The sequence below is a fragment of the Scatophagus argus genome, chromosome 23 (genome assembly GCF_020382885.2).
Source record: "Scatophagus argus isolate fScaArg1 chromosome 23, fScaArg1.pri, whole genome shotgun sequence".
Lineage (NCBI taxonomy): Eukaryota > Metazoa > Chordata > Actinopteri > Scatophagidae > Scatophagus > Scatophagus argus.
In genome coordinates this window covers 2,816,213-2,838,359 of record NC_058515.1, presented here as the reverse complement: position 1 = coordinate 2,838,359, position 22,147 = coordinate 2,816,213, and the positions used below count along the sequence as shown (strand labels likewise).

The window sequence follows — 22,147 nt, the reverse complement described above, 5'->3', positions numbered from 1 at the left end:
ATTATTTTGGCACAACCACAACAGTTCCAATTTTTCCCCCACATTCATTTTGGTTTAAATTCCTGTTAAATTTAGTGTACGATTAACAAATTAAACCTCTTTTCTCCACCATCTTGACTCCATTAAGTTGTTTGGTTGTTGTGTTACAGCCTCCGGTAACTCCTAAACTTTGCCTCAATGCGGGCGTAACATATACCATTTGTAACTTTGTGTTGGTTGTTGATTTTCAGTGTCCGTGCAGAGAAGAAGCTCTAACAGATCTGAGGAGGAGATGCTGTGTGGGGAGTTTTGTATTCAGCCTCAGTCTGACTTGAACTGATCATTGACTGGCCGTCCACTCAACATCAGTGCCAATAAAACCAATAGCACCAACACAACAGCTGAAGTTGACTCTGTCTGTGCTGTAGATGTCAGTTCAGGTCTTATCGCTCATAAATGAATGAATGTGTTGCAGGCCTGATTTGCAGCAATGGATGTATATTTGCAAAAGAAATTAAGTTGAGTAGACAAAATGTGAAATATTGTGTGTTCATAATGTCTGCAATGTCTGAAATACAAGTGAAAGTAAATTTAGAAATCACTACAATTGTTTTTCTTTTTTGCATTTTCTATACTGTCTCATTTGGGCTTGTAATATAAAAATTAGTTGGACCACATACATAACAGAACCACTAATGTTTTGAATTATACGTTCCTTTAATCTAATGGCTAATGTCCACGTTTTTAAAGCTAACAGACGGAGCAGCTTTACATTGGCTGCAGTTTACTCTATCCAGAAGAACAAAATTACCATACACTCTGCTAGTCCTATGCTTAATTTCCAGCTTTAGCAAATTCCCCTGATCGTTGTAACATTTGAGATAATTTCTCAGAGTATCTATTCAAAAAATAGCTGACATTTCGTTCACACCGACATTTCAACCTGCCAGTTGTCCTGGTGGCACGGACGCCATTGCTAGCCAATACAGTTGCATGTGGGAAGTGGGAAATGTCAAATGTTAAAGTGTGGCTGTGGAACTACATAATCTGGCATAGTTTATTGCTCTTATACTGCAATTGGTGCCAAGTTTGGTTTGAAATGGCTTTCTAAACAGAACCTTATCAATGGTATCAGTTTTTTCACTGCCCATAATGTGAATATGGTGTATGGAATATGGAACATTTTTTCGAGTGGCCGCATGATGTCCAAAGGTGTCCAGAAGGACACAGAAGGAAGCACCACTGGCTGGCAGGTGGGGGGTGGAGGGGGTGGAGGAGGAGCCAGTGTTAGGAATAAATTTATATCTTTCTTGATAAAATTTAGATTCAGACACAGTCAAAAGCGCCCTATGGATGCAAGGTAATATGGTGGCATTAATAAGCATTCTATATTATATTTAGATTTTTTTCTGTCTGCCCACTTAATAACCTATGATTCAATTCAGTTCAGTTCAATGCAATTTTATTTATATAGCACCTTTTACATTCAGAATTGTCTCTAGATGCTTTACAGAGACCCAGAGCCTGAACCCCCGAACAAGCAGACAGTGGCAAGGAAAAACTCCCTTTTAACAGGAAGAAACCTTGAGCAGGACCCGACTCACAAGGAGAACCATCCTGCTGATAGTCGGCTGACATGACAGGTTGTTAGAACAAAGGGACTTTCATGGCACCAAGTCAATGTGGATTATTATGGCTTTTTATTACAATGATTCACAAACAAAAAGTATGTAATTTAACAAATTTGACAAATTTTTTTCCTACAATGGACTGTAAGACCAAGAATTTTGCTTGTCGTCAAATACTTTTCTACTACTGTGCATTTTGCTCACAGATGTCTGTACGCTGTTGCACAGTAGTGCCATCTACTGACGGCAAGTGAAAACAGCAGCCTGATTTGGCTGAACTGATGGAACTGAGTTCAGCAGTCTCTTTACTAGTAGTCCAGTCAGCTCAAAGTAAAATTTAAGTAATAATAACAAACTTGGGAAATATGCTTCTTTTCCTCTTTCTTTCTTTCTTTTTTGAGAGTAAGATGAGAAGACATAATTTTCATTCCTGTGCATTTAGCATGGAGCCCATGTGGGATGGCAATATGAGCCAATAAGCTTGGGAAACAGCCTAGCTTTCCGGCTTTAGCTCCATACCTGGTATTCAACAGTGTTAGTAGTTAAGAACCTCATGGTGAGCATTTTTTTTTAACTATGAATGGAGCTAGGCTAGCTGTTTCCCTCATACTTATATTAAGCTAAGCTAATTGGCTCTCAGCTCCAGCTTCATCTTAGAGCACTAGCCTTAGATTGGTATCAATCTTTATATCAAACTGTCTGCCAAAAAGCTAATTAATGCATTTCCCAAAATGTAATTTACATGGAAATAACCCCCTGTTAGCTATTGTGTTGACACACTTCACATAAAACTACAAATTGTAAGGCCTGCTGCTCATTTTTTTCCCAGTGGTCCATGTCCATGGAATCTAGCCATTTTCGGTCTAATATTGTGTAGCAGTTATTTGTACATTTATAAATTCATTCGTTCATTTTTTTTTCCATCTGCCACATTTGAAGATGATTTCAGCTTGCTGATCCTTCAGATTCCCCAGTTGTTCCTCTAGGTGGTTGGAGGCATCCACAGTGTCCTCAAAGTCCCGCAGGAGGACCCTGTTCCCCAGCAGTCCACAACGTTCCATCAGCTTTAAGTTGTTTCTTTGCAGGCTGTTGCGTGTCTGCTTTGTCCTGGCCAGAATGTCCTTCTTCATGGCCACAGTGGCCTCCACCTCAGCCAACTGCTCTCGTTTTGTCTGGACCTCCTTCTGCTTCCAAAACAGCTTCTCCTTTACATTTGACAGGACCTGATAGAACAGAAGAAAACACAATACTGACTCTATTAATTATTAACTGAAAGTCATATTTTGTGATGCAGCTACAACTATTTGTAGTTGTTGACACAGTCTGTACCTTTGGATTCTTTAACCCACCTCCAAACTGCTGCTGATCTTTCTCTGCATCTTTAAGGATTCCTCATTTTGCTTATCAATATGTCTCTTCAGCTCCATCCTTTCAGCTTGCAGCTGCTCAAATTGGAGTTGCAGAGAGTCCCTGGCATGTTCCTCCCCTTCACGGAGCTCTGCCTCCAACCTCTGAATCCTCCTCCCCAGCTTGATGTTCTTGAGGCGTAGCTTGATCAGCTTGTCCTGGCGAAGCTGCTCTGCCGCCAGGATTGACTCCACTTTGGCCTGAGCAGCTTGTCTACCAAGGCATCGGTATAGTAGTGTCACAGCCACATCCTGTTTAAGTGCCAAAAACATTCGCCATTCATCTTCCACCTGAGGACAAAGATGAGACCGTTTTGTCCATTGATTAGTACAAATAAGACAAACATTCAACACTTATGGCCAACAAGATTGTTATAGACTATATGCACAAATGAATGGAAAGGGAGTTTTTCCTTGCCACTGTCTGCTTGCTCGGGGGTTTAGGCTCTGGGTCTCTGTAAAGCATCTAGAGACAATTTTGATTGTATAAGGTGCTATATAAATAAATACGGTAAATTGAAATTGAAATTGAAATGAATTGGGGAACCTGACCTTTACACAAACAGGGACTTTAATAACATTGCATTCTAAACACACAGACATTAATATGGAGTTGGTCCTATGCAGGTTGTCAGTCCCCCTGTAGGAATTGGTCCCCCTTTTTCAATTATAACAGCTTCCACTCTTTTGGCAAGGCTTTCTACAAGATTTTGGAGTGTTTCGGTGTGAATTTTTGCCCATTCATGCAATAAAGCATTTGTGAGATCAGGCACTGATGTTGGACAAAGGTCAAGCTCTGACTCGCAATCTCCGTTCCAGTTCATCCCAAAGGTATTCAGCGGGGTTGAAGTCAGGGCTCTGTGCAGGTCAGTCAAGTCCTTCCACACCAAATTCATCTAATAATATCTTTATGGATCTTGCTTTGTAGCACTGGAGTCATGGTGGACTAGAAAAGGGCCTTCCCCAACTTGTTGCCACAAAGCCCGAAGCATAGCATTGTCCAAAATGTCTTGGTATGCTGAGGCATTAAGATTTCCCTCCACTGAAAGTAAGGGGCCGAGCCCAACCCCTGAAAAACAGCCACACACCACATTTGAATCCAATAATAAAGAGGTGTGTCCCAATACTTTTGTTCAGATACTATATGTAATGCTATCTATCAGGGTATTTGCTAAATGTTTTAACTGTGATTTCTAATATGGGTACACTGAGTTCCTACGTTTGCTTTTGTTGCCAAAGCATTCGCCTGTTGGAATAGTGTTGACATGGTTCAGTATGCATGTCACATCCACCCAGCTCCCTGCATAGGAGCATGTGAAGACCCCTTGTACTCCTTTTCCCTTGGAGAGATTGGAGTTCTTTAAAGCCACTGAAACTTGGTGTCAATTCTCTACATCAGTAAATAATGAAAATAAAAGACACGATAGTTAGAAACATATATCCTTGTTATTGTTTATTAACATTTTAACACCTTAAAACTTTGTGTTAGTCTGCCATCAGGACTGTGTGGTTGTGGTCTGATCAGAGCAACTGATATTGCTGCAACATAGGCAAACAACACCACAGTTGTCGTCAGATTTACATTCAAATGTTGCTAAACTCTGTTGTTGTATGGAAATATGATATCACCTTTCACTGACTGAGTCCTGCCCACTTCAGACCAGTGAGAAAAGCAAAGACAGTGTCAGAAATCCCTTGTGTGAATCAACCAAACCTGTTTTAATTTGGGCAGAAAATATTGTGCTCCTGTAGGAGATGGGATGTTTTGGCAGCTGTCCCACCACCATCTGCAACTGATCTGAATTATTTGCAACTGTGAGTACTGCCTCTATTTCTTTTATCCATTGCTCTATAGGGGACAATAATGTCCATCAACAGCACACTCAGGATTTCACTGATTTTTCCACTGTGGATAGTGGATAGTTTGTTTAATTTTGCCACTGTGCCATGTTGAAAATGATGCATTATCAAAACATATTTATAATTGACATATAAGATGAAATTGGTTATACTGGGAATTAATATATCATCTTTTAAATCATCTCCCAAAATAACACTTTCATTTAAGTTGGCTATAATTTTATTCTATTTTGTTTATTGAATTCATTGCATTTTAGTTCATTTAATTATTATATTTTATATATTTTTCTTAAATGGAAATGATCTATCCTCTTTTCATTTATTTATTTATTTTTAGAAATCCTGCACAAGCCCTCACAACACAACTAACCTTGTTCAGCCTTTCTTGGGACTGTAAACTCAGCTCCTCTTCCTGCTGCTGAGCTGTCTCTGAGTCAGAGGTGAGCTGCTGCTTCAGATCACTCAGGATCTTAATGTGCTCCTCATACTCCTGCAGCTGCTCTGACACTGACAGCTCTCTCTCCACACGGCCGTCGTCTCTGGCCTTTTTGTGGAAGTACTCTGCCAGCTCCATCTGCAGCCGGCTGCTGTGCTGGCTGGCTTTATCCCTCTCCTCGCACAGCACCTGGAGTAGCTGCATGTACTCTCCATAGCTGATGTCTTCTTTGTCTGCACGAGCAGCAGTAGGTTCACCTTCCTCAGCCTCATCTTCTTCCTCTTGAGTAGGACTGATGTTCTCTGTCTCTGGGGTCTTGTGATGAACACTCACTTCATGGGGTACCGGCTGTTCTTTAACTTCATTTATCTTCACAATCAAGTCTTCATTTGTGCTGCTGACAGCATACCCACTGTTCTCTTCTGGTTCAGAGGTAGCTGCTTTTTCAACAGGGACCTCATTAGCTTTCATATTTTCCGCGTTTTCTTCATTATGATCTGCAGCTGAGACACCTTCAAGTCTATTAATAATAATAGGAGAAATGTCCTTCTCACTGGAGGGGTCTGTTGACACTACCTTCTCTATATCATTCTTCACTTCATTTTCTAGTTCACCGTCCATTTTCCAATAGAAAAAATAGTAAGTATTATTCAGTTTGTCTATACCTATACTCTGTAGTCAGTGTAGTTCGTTTTGTTTCGGTTGTCCTGGAGACTGGAATCGGGAGCCAATCAGAGGCGGTTCGAGCCTTACCTATTAATATTAACAAGCAGGATGTGAGTAGGTCGCGCGTTGAGGTTGACGGTGCGCAGGCGCGAAGATCTGCCTCCAACAACAAGAAGCAGGAGCCAGGCAACATGGCCGACCTGGGGAAGAAGTACTGCGTGAACTGCCTTGCAGATGTTACAAACCTGCGGCTTCGCTGCACTGACTGCCCCGATATCGAGCTGTGCCCAGAGTGCTTCTCCGCGGGCGCAGAAATCGGTAATCACCGGAGATGGCACGGCTACCAGCAGGTCGACGGCGGTCGGTTCTCTCTCTGGGGTCCCGAGGCAGAGGGAGGATGGACCAGCAGGGAAGAGCAGTCGCTACTCGATGCTATCGAGCAATATGGATTTGGAAACTGGGTACCTTCTAAAGTTACTTAATTCATGCCACCTTATTTTCATATTTTCACCTGAATTTTGTTTAAAGTGCATAGAAAATGTCAAGTAAAGTTGGGCTAGTAGTACTTTAATTGCCTTTTCTTTTCGTACTGTCGTCAAAGTAGGTTGACCGAGCATTAGGTACGAGTGTGATATAAGCTCTGCGACTCTTGACTTCTAACACAGAAGTGTTTCTATTTCATGTTAAAGGCACAAGAAGGCGTTATTAAGAAGTCACATTAAGAATAAGAGCTTACGAGTAGTCTCCCACAATGAGTGCATAGTGACTTGACTGATAAGAGTCAGCAAAGGACCATAACCTGAAAGTGGGACGTTGTTGTTGGGCACAGTGTAATAGTTGCCTCCTTCCACACGGTTTCAGAGAAAGGCTCGTTGTGATTCGTGAGCTTGTATGACAGCATGTTGCTAACCTTACTTGCCGATTCTTGGATGGTTGACTGCTTCGTTAAAAAAAATATTATGTCCTTTAATTAAATTGGACCACAGTTTCAGGGCTTTTGTGGGCCTTTTTCTCTTTCTCGCAATGACAGGTTTGTGGCACAGTTAACGTGCTTGGTTGAAAAATGTCTTTGTCAGTGCTGTCTTGACATGTCAGACATACTGTCCTTGAACAGACACCTGTGACGAGACAGTTAGATGCAGAGTCAGCTGTTCTCTTTGAACCGTTCATCCTTACTCATGTCTGTCTTCACGACCGCTTACCTTACTTGTCACTTGGGGTGAGAGCTAGACCCAGTTTGCGGCCTTTAATCCAGTCTAAATGGGGACAGCGCCCTCTGTCGGAATCAAGTTAAATAGCCTACACTGTATTCACTTCCCTCCAGATTTATTACCATAATTCTGCCTTTTGTTGATTTTTTTTTTTTAGATCGTTTTGTTTTTGTTTGAGTATGTTGTTGTCTGGGCTGAAATTGTCCACAGGGCGATTCTGGCCCTGGAGCTCTATTTTGTGTGCATTACATTTTAAGATAGATACCATTGTTATTGTGATGCATTGTTACTGCAGCCAAATCACATCATAGGGGCCCTCCAGGGGGAACATAAGAAATAAAATTAGAGACATATAAATAGTAATAAACTAATGTTTTATCCAGGAATTCAATTCAGCTGAAACTTGAATGATACTCTAATTAATCTATGCGACGTTAATGACTTGTAATATGCTGTAGGTAGTTGGGATTTGTAGAGGGTAACACTGTCTTTGTGTGTACATATAATTTCAATACATTTATGACAGATAACATTCGTTAGCATTAGATTACTGAAAGCTTCATGAAAACAGCATTTTAAAATTATACGACCCATGAAGCACTGAGTCTAGTTTGGGATAGCAATTAAATTTTTATTAATATTGATGAGTGTTATTTTTAGTTTTCTACATGTCTAATTAAAAACGCCCCCCAAAAAACATCCTTAAAAATAATGAGGAATTTGTAGACCCTTAAAATGAAAATATTAACAAAAATAGCGAAAGATGTCCACTCTTTTCCAGAGCCTAAGGTGACCAAAAGACCAAGGTACTGAATTTATCAAGCCATAAAGGAAAGATAAGCAGAAAAATCTGGCTTCTGAGAAGCTGGGACCAGAGAATATTTTTGCTACAAATTACTTAAATACTGACATACATCATGAGAAGCATACTGTTGTATTTCTTCTACTGTGCTCTTTAGTGATAACTTCATGTTCGTCTTTCAGGAGGACATGGCCGCTCATGTCGGAGCATCCCGAACTCCTCAGGAGGTCATGGAACACTATGTCACCATGTACATCCATGGAAACCTGGGTAAGGCCTGCATACCTGACAGCATTCCCAACCGGGTGACCGACCACACCTGCCCATCTGGGGGTCCCTTGTCCCCAAGCCTCACCACCCCGCTCCCTCCGCTGGATATCAGTCTGATTGAGCAACAGCAGCTGGGCTATATGCCCCTACGTGATGACTATGAGATTGAATATGACCAGGATGCAGAGAAGCTCATCAGTGGGCTGTCCGTGAACTACGATGACGAGGATGTGGAAATTGAAATGAAACGGGCCCATGTGGACATGTATGTGCGTAAACTCCGAGAGCGCCAGCGGCGTAAGAACATCGCTAGAGACTACAACTTGGTGCCTGCGTTCCTGGGCCGAGATAAGAAAGACAAGGAGAAGGAGAAACCAGGAGTGCTGGGAGTCACAGGCGCTGCTGGAGGTGTGGGTGGGGCAGGAGCTGGCGGTGGCACAGTTGGATCAGGTTCCACAACAACGGCAGGATCAGGTCCTGTTCCAAGTACACCCAAAAGAAAGATTACCAAGGAAGAGAAGGAGCAGCGGGTCAGGTTGAGGGGGCTTTGCCAGTTCATGGCCCATCGGGAGTTCGAAGATTTCTTTGACAATATGCATAAAGAGCGTCTGCTGAGGGCCAAGGTACGTGAGCTACAACGCTACCGCCGCAATGGCATCACCCGCCTGGAAGAGTCTGCTGAATATGAAGCAGCGCGCCACAAACGAGAGAAACGCAAGGAGAACAAAAGTGTGGTCACCTCTAAACGGGGCAGTGGAGGAGGTGGCGGGCTTGGCTCTGGCATGGGACTCGGGGGCGGAGCTGGGGGAGGAGGCATTGCTGGAGGGATGGGGGTTGGAGGCGGGATCAAAGAAGAAGGCAAAGATGGTGAGTTTGCTGCCATTGAAAACCTGACTGGTTTTGAACTGCTCTCAGACAGGGAGAAGGTGCTTTGTAACTCTCTAAACCTTAGCCCAGCACGCTACCTGACTGTCAAAACCATCATCATCAGAGACCACCTGCAGAAAAGACAAGGCATCCCAGCCAAGAGCCGACTGCCCAGCTACCTGGACAAGGTCCTCAAGAAACGCATTCTCACCTTCCTCACTGAAAGTGGCTGGATATCCCGAGACGCCTCATAGCGATCAGTCTTTGGTCAGAAAGTAATAAGTTGATGATCACTCACAGCTCTGTAGGCAGGACAAAACTACTGACTCTCACCATGTTTTCAAAGGTGACTGTGTGAATATGTACATTGCAAAGGAAGAGGGCACCCCACTGGAAAGAAAGTATTTTCATACCAGGGCTAGAAACAAAAGTAGGCCTATATTTTTATATTTGGAATGGGATGGGGGTAAAACAGCTCTGGCTTCAAATTATGCTTTGGGCCCATATTGTTTCTACATGATGATAACAAGTGATACATAGCTGCCATAGATATTCTCATGTTAATGCATCAGGCTCATTGAAGATGTCTGTCATGGAATACTATTTTGAATCCACACTCCCAACAGGACTAAAGCAGTTTCATGTTGAATCGAAGTAAAGATTTTGTGAAGTGATCTGGACAGTTTTCTTAGGTGTTGCGTTAGTTCAAACTTCAGTCGTTTTAACGCTTTCATTTCATTTTCCACCCTGCGACTTCGCTAAACTCTCAGTTCTATGACCAGCTTCTGCTTCCTTACTGCTCGCAAGGAAAGCGAAGGAAAAGCACAATCATGAAGCGTCATCTGACTTTCTCTGGACCGATGTGGGTTGATTTTGAGCTAGACTGAGAAATCAGCCATGATGATGATATGTGCTGATGCTAGCTGATCACAGATATATCACTACTGGTGCATATGTCAGCCAATTAGAAAAAAAAGGAATTTCAGTACAGAAAAGCCAAATAATATGTTGATATATTTAACCCTTAAAACCCGAAACACTTCAGATCGTACATATTTCTCTATGGCACATTCATTCTAAATAATCAGCAACCCAAGTTTACGACAGTCTTTAGGTATTAAGAGTTCAACACTCAAAAACTGGGCTTCATTGGCTCTGACCAATTAACCAGTAAGAGTTGATGTTCCAGCTGAGGCTTCACCCACTTTGAACCAGTGAAAAAAATATTGGCAAAGTTTACATAGAGTAGTGAGTTAAATATGATCCCATTATCAACAGTTTTCAGATCTTCTAAATGTCCATCTAAGTATTGCCCTTGAAAAAATTTTTTGGGCTCCGTAGTTTGTAATTGGTTTACATGTCTTTGTTTGACGACTGAAATTAGCATTGAGGAGAATTTTTTTTTTAAGCTTTGTTTTGAATTTGAAACATACTTATTTTTTTACAGAATCACCTATTTCAGCTTCAAATATTCATAGTTCAGTGCAGATACAGAAGCTGAAAGCTGTAAACGCATTAATCAGTCATACTGAAAGGCTTAGGTACAGTAAGTAAGTATTCATTTTCTTTCTTTTTCCGCAAGCCAAGCTGAGTGCTGACCATTGTGCCATTGAAATGGAAATGGTGTTATTGAATCGGCTGTAATTTCACAGCAGGAGCAGGAGAAGATACTAAAATCACGGTGAAGAAAAGTATGTGAGTGTGTTGATGTTATCCAAGTGGAATATGCGCTTGATTCATATTCTTTTCCTCTTTGGAAAATCTGCCTTTTTTGGCATAAAATGTGAGTAATAAACTCTGCCCTTTTCTTTGGCCATCTTTGCTCCCCCCCCCACCGTTTTATACAGCTTTAGGTCCTGACATGAGATTGTGGACTGGCTTTTTTTTGTCTCTTGTCAGTAGTAAAGACCAAAACAACCCGCAATGAATGGATTCAACAGTAAAGTATTGTTTGGCTATACAAAGCCTGATAGAATGCTGTCAAACATTAGCTCGCTAGCATCCCAAGTGTGTATTAATCTGCAGCTGAAAATAGTCATTTCCTCCCGTTTGAGCACCCAGCTATTTTAACAAATTACTGAAGCCTTGTTTTTTTTTTTTTTTAGAAAAATGCTTTTTTAAAACAACAAAACAAAACATCAGCATGTATTCATGACACGTTCTTCTACAACTTCCATGGGAACTACAGGTAGACAAGGGAGGTTAGGAAGATAGGAAAGCGGAAGCGGACTAACTTTTATTGTTTTCCATGGGATGTGTTGACAATGAGGAAAAATATTAAGTATTTCAAGCCTTAAAGCCTTATCTTTTAATGAGAACCCTTTCATCTCAGTGCTTTTCAGCTCGAATTTTGTTACACGACCCGAAGCCCGAGTGGTTCATGATTTAAGAGTACGTGGAAAACATTTGTTATCGTCCTTTCAATTTGGGTCATTTCCGGTACATATATTTGTCAGGCTATTAACCCGTGGTTAACATGTCGTGATTGGAGTTGGATTAGTATTAGTCAGTTGGATCAAAACAGAATGTTGTACAAAGACAACACTAATTACCTGCCTCTGAACGAGTCAGCGATGACTTACGACTTGAATGTGACCTTTTGTTTGTTCCTATAGATGGCTTGTAGATTTCTGTTTTTCTTTTTTGTTTTTTTTTCCCAGATTTCATTCGTGGAGTTGTTCTGCATGTGCAGCTTTGTTTCAGAATGGTGTGTTTTGGTGTAAATGTCTCAAAAAAAAAAAAAATTGACAGTTTGATATTTGGGGAATATTTTTTTAAGGGGAGGCTTGCTTACTTTATGTCACCACATGTAAATAATTTTGTAAGATATAATTGGAAAAAGAGACTTTTACTCACTTGTGAAATGTACAGTATTTTATGTCATGGAAAATTTTATAGGTTTCATACTAAAAAAAATAAATAAAAAAAAAATAGGAAAACAATTTTTGGTTTACAAGGAAGCATTTTTTGAAGCATTGGGTATAATGATGGTATGCTGTAGAGCTGACGTCAGTCTTGTTACCAAGCTATTTTGTTGTTCTTTTACTTTGTTGTTGCACATGACAACGTATGGATGGAGATGTATTAAAAGTGAAAATACTTTTTAATTCTAAATAGTCCTGTTTCCTCTTCAGTCATTTGCAATACTTGTCAAGCTTGAAGGAAAGATCAAAACGTAAAATTTCAGCATTTCCAAACCATCAGCATTTGTAAGACGTTGCCAACATTTGCTGAGAAGAATTCACATTAAACGCCACAAAATCCCGATGCAAGTTTAAGCACTTTATGTGTGATGCTACAGTGTATCTGGAAAGTATTCACACCGCTTTGCTTTTTCCACATTTTTTTATGTCAGGCTCCTTCCAAAATTGATTAAATTAAATTTCTACACAAAATACCTCATAATGACAAAGTGAAACAAGTTGCTTGAAACAAAAAATGTAACATGTACATAAGTATACTTTGTCGTGACACTCAAAACTGAGCTCAGGTGCCTCCTGTTCCCATTGATCATCCTTCAGAGGTTTCTGCAACTTGAGGTGAGTCCACCTGTGGTAAATTCAGTTGATTGGGAGTGATTTGGACACACCCGTCTATATAAACCCTCACAGTTGACAGTGCATGTCAGAGCACAAACCAAACCATGAAGTCAAAGGAATTGTCTGTAGACCTCTGAGACAGGATTGTGTGGAGGCACAGATCTGGGGAAGGGTACAGAAAGACTTCTGCTGCATTAAAGGTCCCAAAGAGCACAGTGGCCTCCATAATCTGTAAGTGGAAGAGGTTTGGAGCCATCGGGACTCTTCCTAGAGCTGGCTGCCCATCTAAACTGAGTGATTGAAGTAGAAGGGCCTTAGTCAGGGAGGTGACCAAGAACCCAATGGTCACTCTGACAGAGCTCCAGCATTGCACCTGTATTCAGGTGTTACATTTATGTTAAAGCGTTCTGCCTCTTGCTCTCCACACGGACTGTTGTCCTGCATTCAACTAAAGCCCATTTAGTGATGGCATTTTAAAGGATAATGCTTAATTGATTATTTTTATTTATTATTACCTTTACATTCCACAAAAAAGACCAAATAATGACAGTGATGACCGCTCCTAATTCAAGTTTCTTATAAAACCTAATCAACAGTGTGTGTGATATAAAATACAAACACCCATTTGGTTTTCTGCTGTTTTTAGAAAACAAAATGGGTGATCTCAATCTTAACAGTGCACAGAAATATGGTGTCAGTTGTTTCCTAGAATAGCTACTTACTATAGTTTAATAAATTTAACTCAAACAGGAGGAAGTTGCTGTTGTCAGCTGCTGGTGAATTTACAGTTGGTGTTCTAGCAAGTGTTTGCCAGCAGGACAGCACATGTGGGACTGGGTCAAAATAAACTACCGTATGTGTGTGTTCATTGTCATGAAGGAACATGTCACCCGCTGTGACAATGTGTCTCACTGATGTGTTTCTAAGAGTTACAGAGAAAGTTTCTTTTCTATTTTATTTGAAGATAAATGTAAAAAAAAAAAAAAAACTAAACCAAGACATTCATCAAAGTAGATCAGTTTATTCGGATGCTGTGCCAGTTTGGACAATGGCCCATAGACATAGTTAGTCTAATGATTAACAAATAAAACTGTTACATCACTGAATTGTGGCATAGGGATGTTAAAATGACCCTAGTACAGAGTAACATCTCAAACCTTCAGATCCTAAAGTAGCACGCCTTTATTTATTCACATAATACATTTCAAACAAACAAAAACAGAACTGATGACTCAATTCAGAATTATTGGTGCTTTAAATAAAAGTCTGGAATGATACTAGCAGTTCAGGATTTTACATCATAGCTCACTCAAAAAAACCTGAAAGAGTCTATGATAGTCTGTTAAACTTAAAGTGAAATATCATTTTTTCCAGTTAGGATTGATGGCTGTAGGAGGTGACATAAAGCCTGTGATCTGATAGCATCTAACAGTAACTGACTCTGAGGTGACTCATGACTCATGGATGGCAAACTGAAACGTTACTCTAAAGACAGTCCTATGCCAGACAAAGTGTAATGTATTGTTGTGGTTGAAGTGGATATTGTCCAGGTACAAAGTTCAGCTGGCCTCCTCTCTCTTTGAGGCACAAAAGGGTGGTAGGGCACCAGTATGCTCTACCTAAAGTCATCCATCGCTCAGGCAACAAAACAAATTCCACTTTGTCACAGTCACACAATTTCTAGGGGGCCTTGGCCACACCCACCAACGCCGGCCTGAGGGTGCGACCATGAAGCTTGTAGCCCACTTTGGTTACTACAGCGACACTGCCGGGCTCTTTGCCCTCCATGGGGGCGTGGAAGAGAGCCTCGTGCTCGTAGGGGTCGAACTTCTGACCATCGGGGTTGAGCTTGACCAGCCCGTGCTTAGTGAACACCTTCTGGATTTGCACCTCAGTCATCACCAGGCCGTCATACAGGTTCTTCAGATGGGGGTTCTGGCTCGTCACCTCCTCCTTGGGCACGCTTTCTGTCGCCTTCTCCAAGATGTCGGCCACCTCCAGCAGGTCCTTACAGAAGCCCTGGATCCCTGGTGATGGATTAAAGTTGGAACATGTATTCTTAATCTTAATCCTCTATAAATATGACTGTTGAATAGTGGCCACATGTGACAATTACACGGTTTCTCATGATTTGTCATTTGCTTGAAAGGCAGCATCTTTGGGTGACCTGACCAAGAGCGAGTGGATTGGAACCAAAAGTGGAAACAACACGACACTAAATGGGGTATGTTCTGTTTACGTCTTTGTTTTCCTTTTGTGAAAGACAAAAATGTTGCATAGAAGTGGCACTGGCAGAAAAAAGACAGAAAGTCAGTAAAAAGTTAACAAAACCAACAGCTTAACCACTTAATGAAGACACAATTTAGTCAGAAAAGCCAAAATTGCCCTTTTGTGAGATTAAAGATTTTATAGCCTATGCTATGTGGTAGATGCTTAAACACTAAAAGCTGGTCATTACCGTATAATTTAGCATCCTCTATCATCTTCTGACTCCTTGTCCTGAGGTTCTCCGTGTCTGCCAAGGCCCGCTTGTACTTTTCCTGCAAAGATGTCAGAAACAGTAAGCCAAGGCTTAACAAAAACAGTATTATCAACATTATGGAGTAACGCTCTGGGCTACAAACTGTAATTACTTACCATGTCTATTAAGTACCTTTGCAAATGTGGCACTCATAAAAATGGAAGACAATATTAAAGCTCCTTAATTTAAACTGTGGTGCACATGTACCATCCATCTATTCTCTATACCGCCTATCCGTCATTGGGGTGGTGGTGGTGGAGCCTGTCTTAGCTGACTAGAGGCAGGGTACACCCTGAACTGGTCGCCAGTCAATCAAAAGGCTGACACACAAAGACAAACAACCACACACTCACTCCACACTCACACATGGGGGCAATACAAAGTGGTCAATTAACCTAATGTGCATATTTTGTGAGTTGTGGGAGGAAGCCGGAGTACCCGGAGAAAACCCAGACACAGGGAGGACATGCAAACTCCACACAGAAGGGCCCAGACCGGGATTTGAACCTGGAACCCTCTTGCTATGAGGTGACAGTGCTGACAACTGCACCACCGTGTCGCACATGTACTGCGTTAGATTAATAGCCGAATAATCCAGTCAAAGGAGATGTAGGAATTCTCTTTGCCTGCTCTTCTGCACCAAACAGGAAGTGAGCTTGCTGCAGACTTACTGTCATGTCCTTGAGCTGCTCCTCCAGCTGGGTCTTCTCCTCCATTAGGGCTTTCTCTGCTGCACTCTGCTCTGGCTTTTCTGTCTCCTCCTCTGACCTGTGGCCATTCTTCTGCTGGGTGGCAGTACACAACAAACGTGGACACGCTCTGAGTGGGAAGGACACATATAATGACAGTGTTGGTGTATGCCCACTCACTTGCCCGACTTAATTATGTTCTGACCAATATTCAGAATCAAACAATTAGCATCCCTGTCGAGTAACTTCCGACTGTTAAAAAATGTCCAATGACCATTTTCATAAATGAATGAGGGGGGAGAAAAAAAAAACTTGATGTGATAAAACAAAATAGTCAATTCACTATTTAGCTGACTGACTTTATTTTATTATGTAAGTTGTATGCTATGGCATCCAGTCACCAGCTGAACACCCATAAGAGACCCTTAAACCCACGATTAAGTAAAGTTATATGTTGTCTGACTTCTTCTCCAGATGTCAGGGTATTCTAGTTCTTTGTCCAGACCTGCTAATTGGTGGTATCAGCCAGCTTACTTTACAATAGTGCCAACTGTACAACTGCCAGTAGTACTTCTTAAGAACATTATACAACTACCCTATGCGTCATTCAATGATCAACGTCCACCTGTAGAAACTATATCACTTAAAAACTAGTCATTTTAATAGAATCATTCACGTCGTAGTATAAACTTCCCATATGTCATTTTATGTCATCAGCGGATGTCCCGTCCCTCTCTCACAGTTGTGTTGAGACATGAGGCCAAACTCCGTTCACAGATTATTTACGTAATGTTACGAAGCTTTAGGGAAAAAGAAGAGTACGCACTCGCTAACGAAAAAAGATACATCAAATTGGCAGATTCGTGAACAGAACTTGGTTTGGCATTTTCTAGCTAATTTCAAGAAAAAACAAACCACACTAACGGAAATCAACCTATTATGAAACGTGATTCATCTGATTGAAATTAAATTATATATCCAAAAACACACACACCCTCAGGCAGACTCCACATGACAGACAGCCTAGCCGTTTAAACTTACCACACTCGACTACATCCCTCTCCTCTTCATTTAGGATATGTCACATTATGTCATCATCCTGTTTCTAGCATCAACAACAATTACACACAAACTAATAAACTGGTTAGGCTTAACAGTTAAGGTTGAGCCAGGTCATCTCCAAACACACACGCCTCTCAATGGTTAGTTTGTGTGTATGTCTATAATATTTACATTCAGGTCAACATTAAGAACCACTTGGTCGGTTACGAAAGCTAACGTTGCTAACTGTCTGTTCTCTGTGATGACAGGGGCCGCTCATCCTACTAAATCAAGGCCAGCAGTACAGTAACTTCCACGTTTCATTTAATAAAGCAGATATAGAGGTCTATTACCTTATTAGTCCAGGTGAAGCTACGAGTGAGTAGCTTTGTCTCACTGCTCGTACACACCAACTCGCCATTTTTCCACTGTACACTGTTCAGTTAAACCTCCTTGTAACACACGCTGATAAGACGCTCAACCATGATGTCAGCAGAGTGCGGGTTAAACCAATCAGAATCAGTAAAATAAAACATCGCCCCCAGTTGACCAATCAGATTTAGGGAAGAGTATAACGACATATGGTAGTTTGGTTGGAGTTGAAGTTAAAGGTGAAAGTTACATGTGACCAAGGACAGATTTTTAAAAGCATTATCAAATGAAGTTTACTCATCCTTTGGTTATTCAACTCCAACTGTGTGCTAGTATGCATTAAATGTTTTAATATTTTGCTGATGATTAAGTGACATTAAAAATAATACATAGTACCTAATAGTACCTAATAGTATTTTAGTGTTAGATTTTGTATTAAGGTCTTACTGTTGACATACAAAATGATATTAAACACTTGAAGAATATTATGTATTGCCACATCTTGCAGAAGCACAGTAACATTAGCATTCATTTAGAGTCTTATCTGGCCAACTGACAAATTAGTCTAATATTTACTCCCCTTTAGCTCTGTCAGCAACTGTAAATACTAATATCTGACTAAATTCTATGACAAGGAGTCTGATTTAGGTTCATCAAGATCTAATGCTTTACCAATTCAATTTCATTGGGAATGAAGGTCAAACCTTATGCCTCCATGTGGAATATATTCAGGAGCAAATTCCTAATTCTGATGCTCAGGTGAAGCAGAGGTAAGTAATGCACAGGAAATTTTTTTTAAAAAAGGAAAAAAGGCAAATAAACCCACATTTTCTAAAATTTTCTTATTAGTATTCGAACAGTTTGAACAGTTGTCATTTTCACCCAATTTATCTGCCAGGTCAAAAGATCAAGAACAAGGTAATAAGGTACTACAGATACCTGGGAGTGGTGATCGGCAACAGACTGGACTGGACATCTAACACCGAGGCTGTGTACAAGAAGGGGATGAGCAGACTTTATTTCCTGAGGAAGCTGAGATCCTTCAACGTGTGCAGCAAGATGTTGGAGATCTTCCATCAGTCTGTTGTTGCCAGCACCATTTTCTCTGCTGTTGTGTGTTGGGGCAGCAGCATCAGAGCCAGCAACACTAACAGACTTGATAAGATCACGAAGAAGGCTGGCTCTGTACTCGGTCTCAGGCTGGAGTCTTTTGAGAGCGTGGTGGTGAGGAGGATGCTGAACAAACTGTTATCCATCATGGACACTGATCAGCACCCTCTCCACCACACAGCTGACAGACAGCGGAGAACCTTCTCCCACATGCTGCTACAGCTCCTCTGTCGAAGGGACAGATACAGTCAATCTTTCCTGCCACATGTCATCACACTGTACAATAACAGCTAAACTCTGGTCATAACATACAGTCACTACGCACTTTATATGTTTTACACACTCGGTTCACTGCATCTTATATTCTACTTTATTTTGCACAACATTACACTGCTTATTTGTTGTATATACACTTTTTTATATTGCTTTGTATGTTGCTATTTTTTTGTATAGCTTATTGTGTGTATTGCTGCTGCTGCACTGTAATTTCCCAGCCTGGGATCAATAAAGTCTATCTATTTATCTATCTATCTATCTATCTATCTATCTATCTATCTATCTATCTATCTATCTATCTATCTATCTATCTGTTTGGGCTCAAACGTATGACCACGTTACTAAGCATAACAGTAATGGCATAAGTATATCTAAGTGGGTAAATTCAGTCGTTACGAATTCATGCGTTAATACACAATCTAAGCTCCTTGGTTTGCTGACACTGATTGATTGACATTCGGTTTGGGTCAGTTTAAAAACAACAAAACTAAAAACTGTGGTAGAAAGTAACATCTACTCAGTCATTGTACTAATTTAGACTTTTACTTCAGATATTGTAGTTTTTACTCCACTAAATTGATTTGACAACTTGAGTGGCTAGTTATTTTGCAGGTTTAGTTTAATAATGCAAACATTAACAACATTAAAGTGATCAGCACATGAATGCATCCATGATAATTGGATCAGAAGGGTGAATGGACAGGAAGTCGATATGGCTCTACCACTTGATCACTACTGCACAGACTCTGGCTCCAAACGACGTCACCAGCACAATATGTTAGATCTTGTATCCAGATTTCTTTGGCTTCACTTATACTTTACAGTGGGGGGAACTGAAGACTCATCATCCATCTTTATATATATATATATATATATATATATATATATATATATATATATATATATATATATATTCAGTTGTTCTTTGCTGTGATACTGTTGGGGAACACATATTTCAAAATACCACATGTGCTGCATTACACACCATTAGTGAGAGGCAAGCTTGGATGAAAGTTCATATGCTCACGTTTGGTAAATGAAAGATGAGATAGTTGTTATAATAGGATATGATTTAGGAGTTATCATCCCCTCAGCGCATACTGCCAGCTAAAGTGCGCATTATTATCCCTAAAGGCAAATGTGAGTTGTGACAGTCAAATACCCTGTAGCTTCCACGCAGCTCTTTAAACCCTGTGAGTGATACTCCCATTTATAGCCTGTCCATTCAAAGAAATGCCATCTCTTTGTCTGCTTCTTGTTAACTAACTGGCCTCACCATAGAGAGAAGGAAGCCTTACATCTCATCTTTCTCTCTCATACACACATTCCAATCTCCTTTTATTTCCCATCTCTCTTCTTCGTGCTTTGTTTCAGGGCACATCTGACAAGACATAGCGAATTGATAGGCACGCCATCTCTCTCTGCTGCTTCCCAGCCCCGAGATTCCAGCTGTTCACATCTCAGTGGGAAAAAATAAAAAGGAAGAGGGAAATTAGCCTATCATTTTGCAGTAAGTGGAGCGGACAGGTTGTCGCTTCCTCATCAGGAGGAGGTTTGTTTCATGAGGTGAAGCATGGATCTCTCTTGTTTCTGCTTCGACGAGGCCTCGCAGAGTCAGACTTTGATGTGTGCCATTAATGAACCTCTTAAAAGACTTCTGATTCATGCTGAATGGGAAAAGAACTCGAGTAACTCGGTAGTTACGAAGCTTCTGTCTCAGACTGTCACCATTTGATAAAACCTTTAACTATTTTTAATTACTGCTCTCTCAAGTACAAGTTGAAGACCTCCAAACAAAATGTTGTCATGTTGAATAAAAAACTCTTTTTGAATTCACTAAAGGGGCACTCTGTGGGGAGCACAAATCAATCTGTGAAAATGGTCGTATAATGTCTCCTGTGGTTTGAGAGGATCTTTGTCAGGTCTGGGAAAACAACCTTGAAGTTTCCATCGTGATATAATACCAGTTATCTCAACAGAGAACTTGTTCAACAAATTGAGAGTGAGGACACACTTGCGAATATGAAATATTTGACAAGCAAATGAATTGGTCTGTACTTTTTCATGATTTTTATATTATTTCCAGTTATAGAGTATGAAATGAGAGGGCAGCACCCTAGATAAAAGCTGCACATCCTGGTACTTTGCAGTTACATCATGCACCTGCCCCCTTGTGGGTGAAAGCAGCCCCTCTGATATGACTGTCAGTAAATGCAACTTCCAAGGTCTTTGCCAGTTTAAAAGTATAAAAAAAGAAGGCTAGAAGGAGCAACCAATCTCCTTATAGAACCTAGTGCATTTACTGAATCTGTAACCAAACTGAACTGTAAACTCTTGGGTCTAAGACATATTGGAGATCATCAAATCCAGTCCAGGCCCTGAACTGGACTCCTGAACTCCAGGGTCAGCAGAATAGACCCTTACCTCAGATTACTACCTACAGATGTTTTGCAGTAACATGAACTGTAAAATAAGAAACCAAAGTTTATCTGTACATGATTCCTTAACTCATACTTTTCAACCAGTCTGTATGTTACAACATCATAATAAAATTCCTGAGGTTCAGTTGTGGCTTTTGGTTTGGGTGTGCCACAGTAAGATTTGCAGTGGCCCCATCTGGCCACACCTGTGAACATTTTTTGGATGCGCCACTGGCCTCTATGTGATTCATAATGGCCTTAAATAAGCTGCATTTCCAGGGCGCAATATGTGATGCTCAGCTAATCCCATTCTCACTTTCCCTGTTAATGCTTGAGGTGCTTCAGTTGTGTGACACAGTAATGTATTTAGTAGCCTACTTATGGACTTCACCGGAAATATACGGAGCTGACACAAGTGTACACAGCCAGTTATTTTTTTACTGTGTTCCCTTGGTTAAATAAACTTACATCATGAACATCAACAGTATATTCTAGTATCTTTCACTCAGTATTTCATAGGTTTACTGATTTGCTTATTGGTTAGTTGGACTTGCCATTGGGACCACTGAGAGACATTCCAGTTGTCCGATTGGTCTGTAGGCCACTTGAGCAGACCTCCACACCAATAAGGGAAGTAGTGGCACTTAGGTTTTTCTACTTCAAGCATTGGTTGTTATTTTAAATTCATTTTCTATTGTACCGTGCAGCTACTATATAAATGTACATGTTAATTAGAGTTGTATGAGGTGATTTTTGTGTATTTATGTTGCCTTCTGTAGTTTGAAGCGTTACATAATAACATAAAAAAACAATTTCTCCTCACTATGCCTGTCCTTATTTCAGCATCTTTCCCCAAAAGTTGGACTGGAGGCACATGACAAGTGTTTGGTGCTTTTCTGGGTTAAGGATTTAGCCCTTGTGAATAGTCACTTTGAGCTGTCTGTTTGTTTACCAGAGACACTGAACCAACTTTTCTCTAAAACCCATATAAAAGTAGGAAGGAGGAAGAGGAGGGCACTGATGGAAGGATGGCAGAAACGAGTGAGGGGCATCG

The 22,147-nt window shown here is 40.7% G+C and overlaps 3 protein-coding genes across 3 annotated transcripts; 1 reads left to right on the top strand and 2 right to left on the bottom strand.

Moving 5' to 3' along the window:
- Positions 1-1,656: 1,656 nt before the first annotated feature.
- On the bottom strand, positions 1,657-6,013 carry ccdc96 (coiled-coil domain containing 96). The gene is made up of 3 exons (XM_046381220.1): positions 5,244-6,013; positions 2,957-3,304; positions 1,657-2,830 (listed from the first exon to the last, which is right to left on the bottom strand). The coding sequence occupies exons 1-3, from the start codon at positions 5,928-5,930 to the stop codon at positions 2,516-2,518; spliced, it is 1,350 nt and encodes a 449-aa protein (XP_046237176.1). The 5' UTR covers positions 5,931-6,013; the 3' UTR covers positions 1,657-2,515.
- A 7-nt stretch (positions 6,014-6,020) lies between these two features.
- On the top strand, positions 6,021-12,239 carry tada2b (transcriptional adaptor 2B). Its single transcript, XM_046381219.1, has 2 exons — positions 6,021-6,436; positions 8,171-12,239. The coding sequence occupies exons 1-2, from the start codon at positions 6,167-6,169 to the stop codon at positions 9,377-9,379; spliced, it is 1,479 nt and encodes a 492-aa protein (XP_046237175.1). The 5' UTR covers positions 6,021-6,166; the 3' UTR covers positions 9,380-12,239.
- A 1,430-nt stretch (positions 12,240-13,669) lies between these two features.
- Positions 13,670-17,416, bottom strand: grpel1 (GrpE-like 1, mitochondrial). Its single transcript, XM_046381221.1, has 4 exons — positions 17,269-17,416; positions 15,857-16,004; positions 15,123-15,204; positions 13,670-14,691 (listed from the first exon to the last, which is right to left on the bottom strand). Exons 1-4 carry the CDS (start codon positions 17,334-17,336, stop codon positions 14,345-14,347), a joined length of 645 nt encoding a protein of 214 aa, XP_046237177.1. The 5' UTR covers positions 17,337-17,416; the 3' UTR covers positions 13,670-14,344.
- Between the last annotated feature and the right edge of the window lie 4,731 nt (positions 17,417-22,147).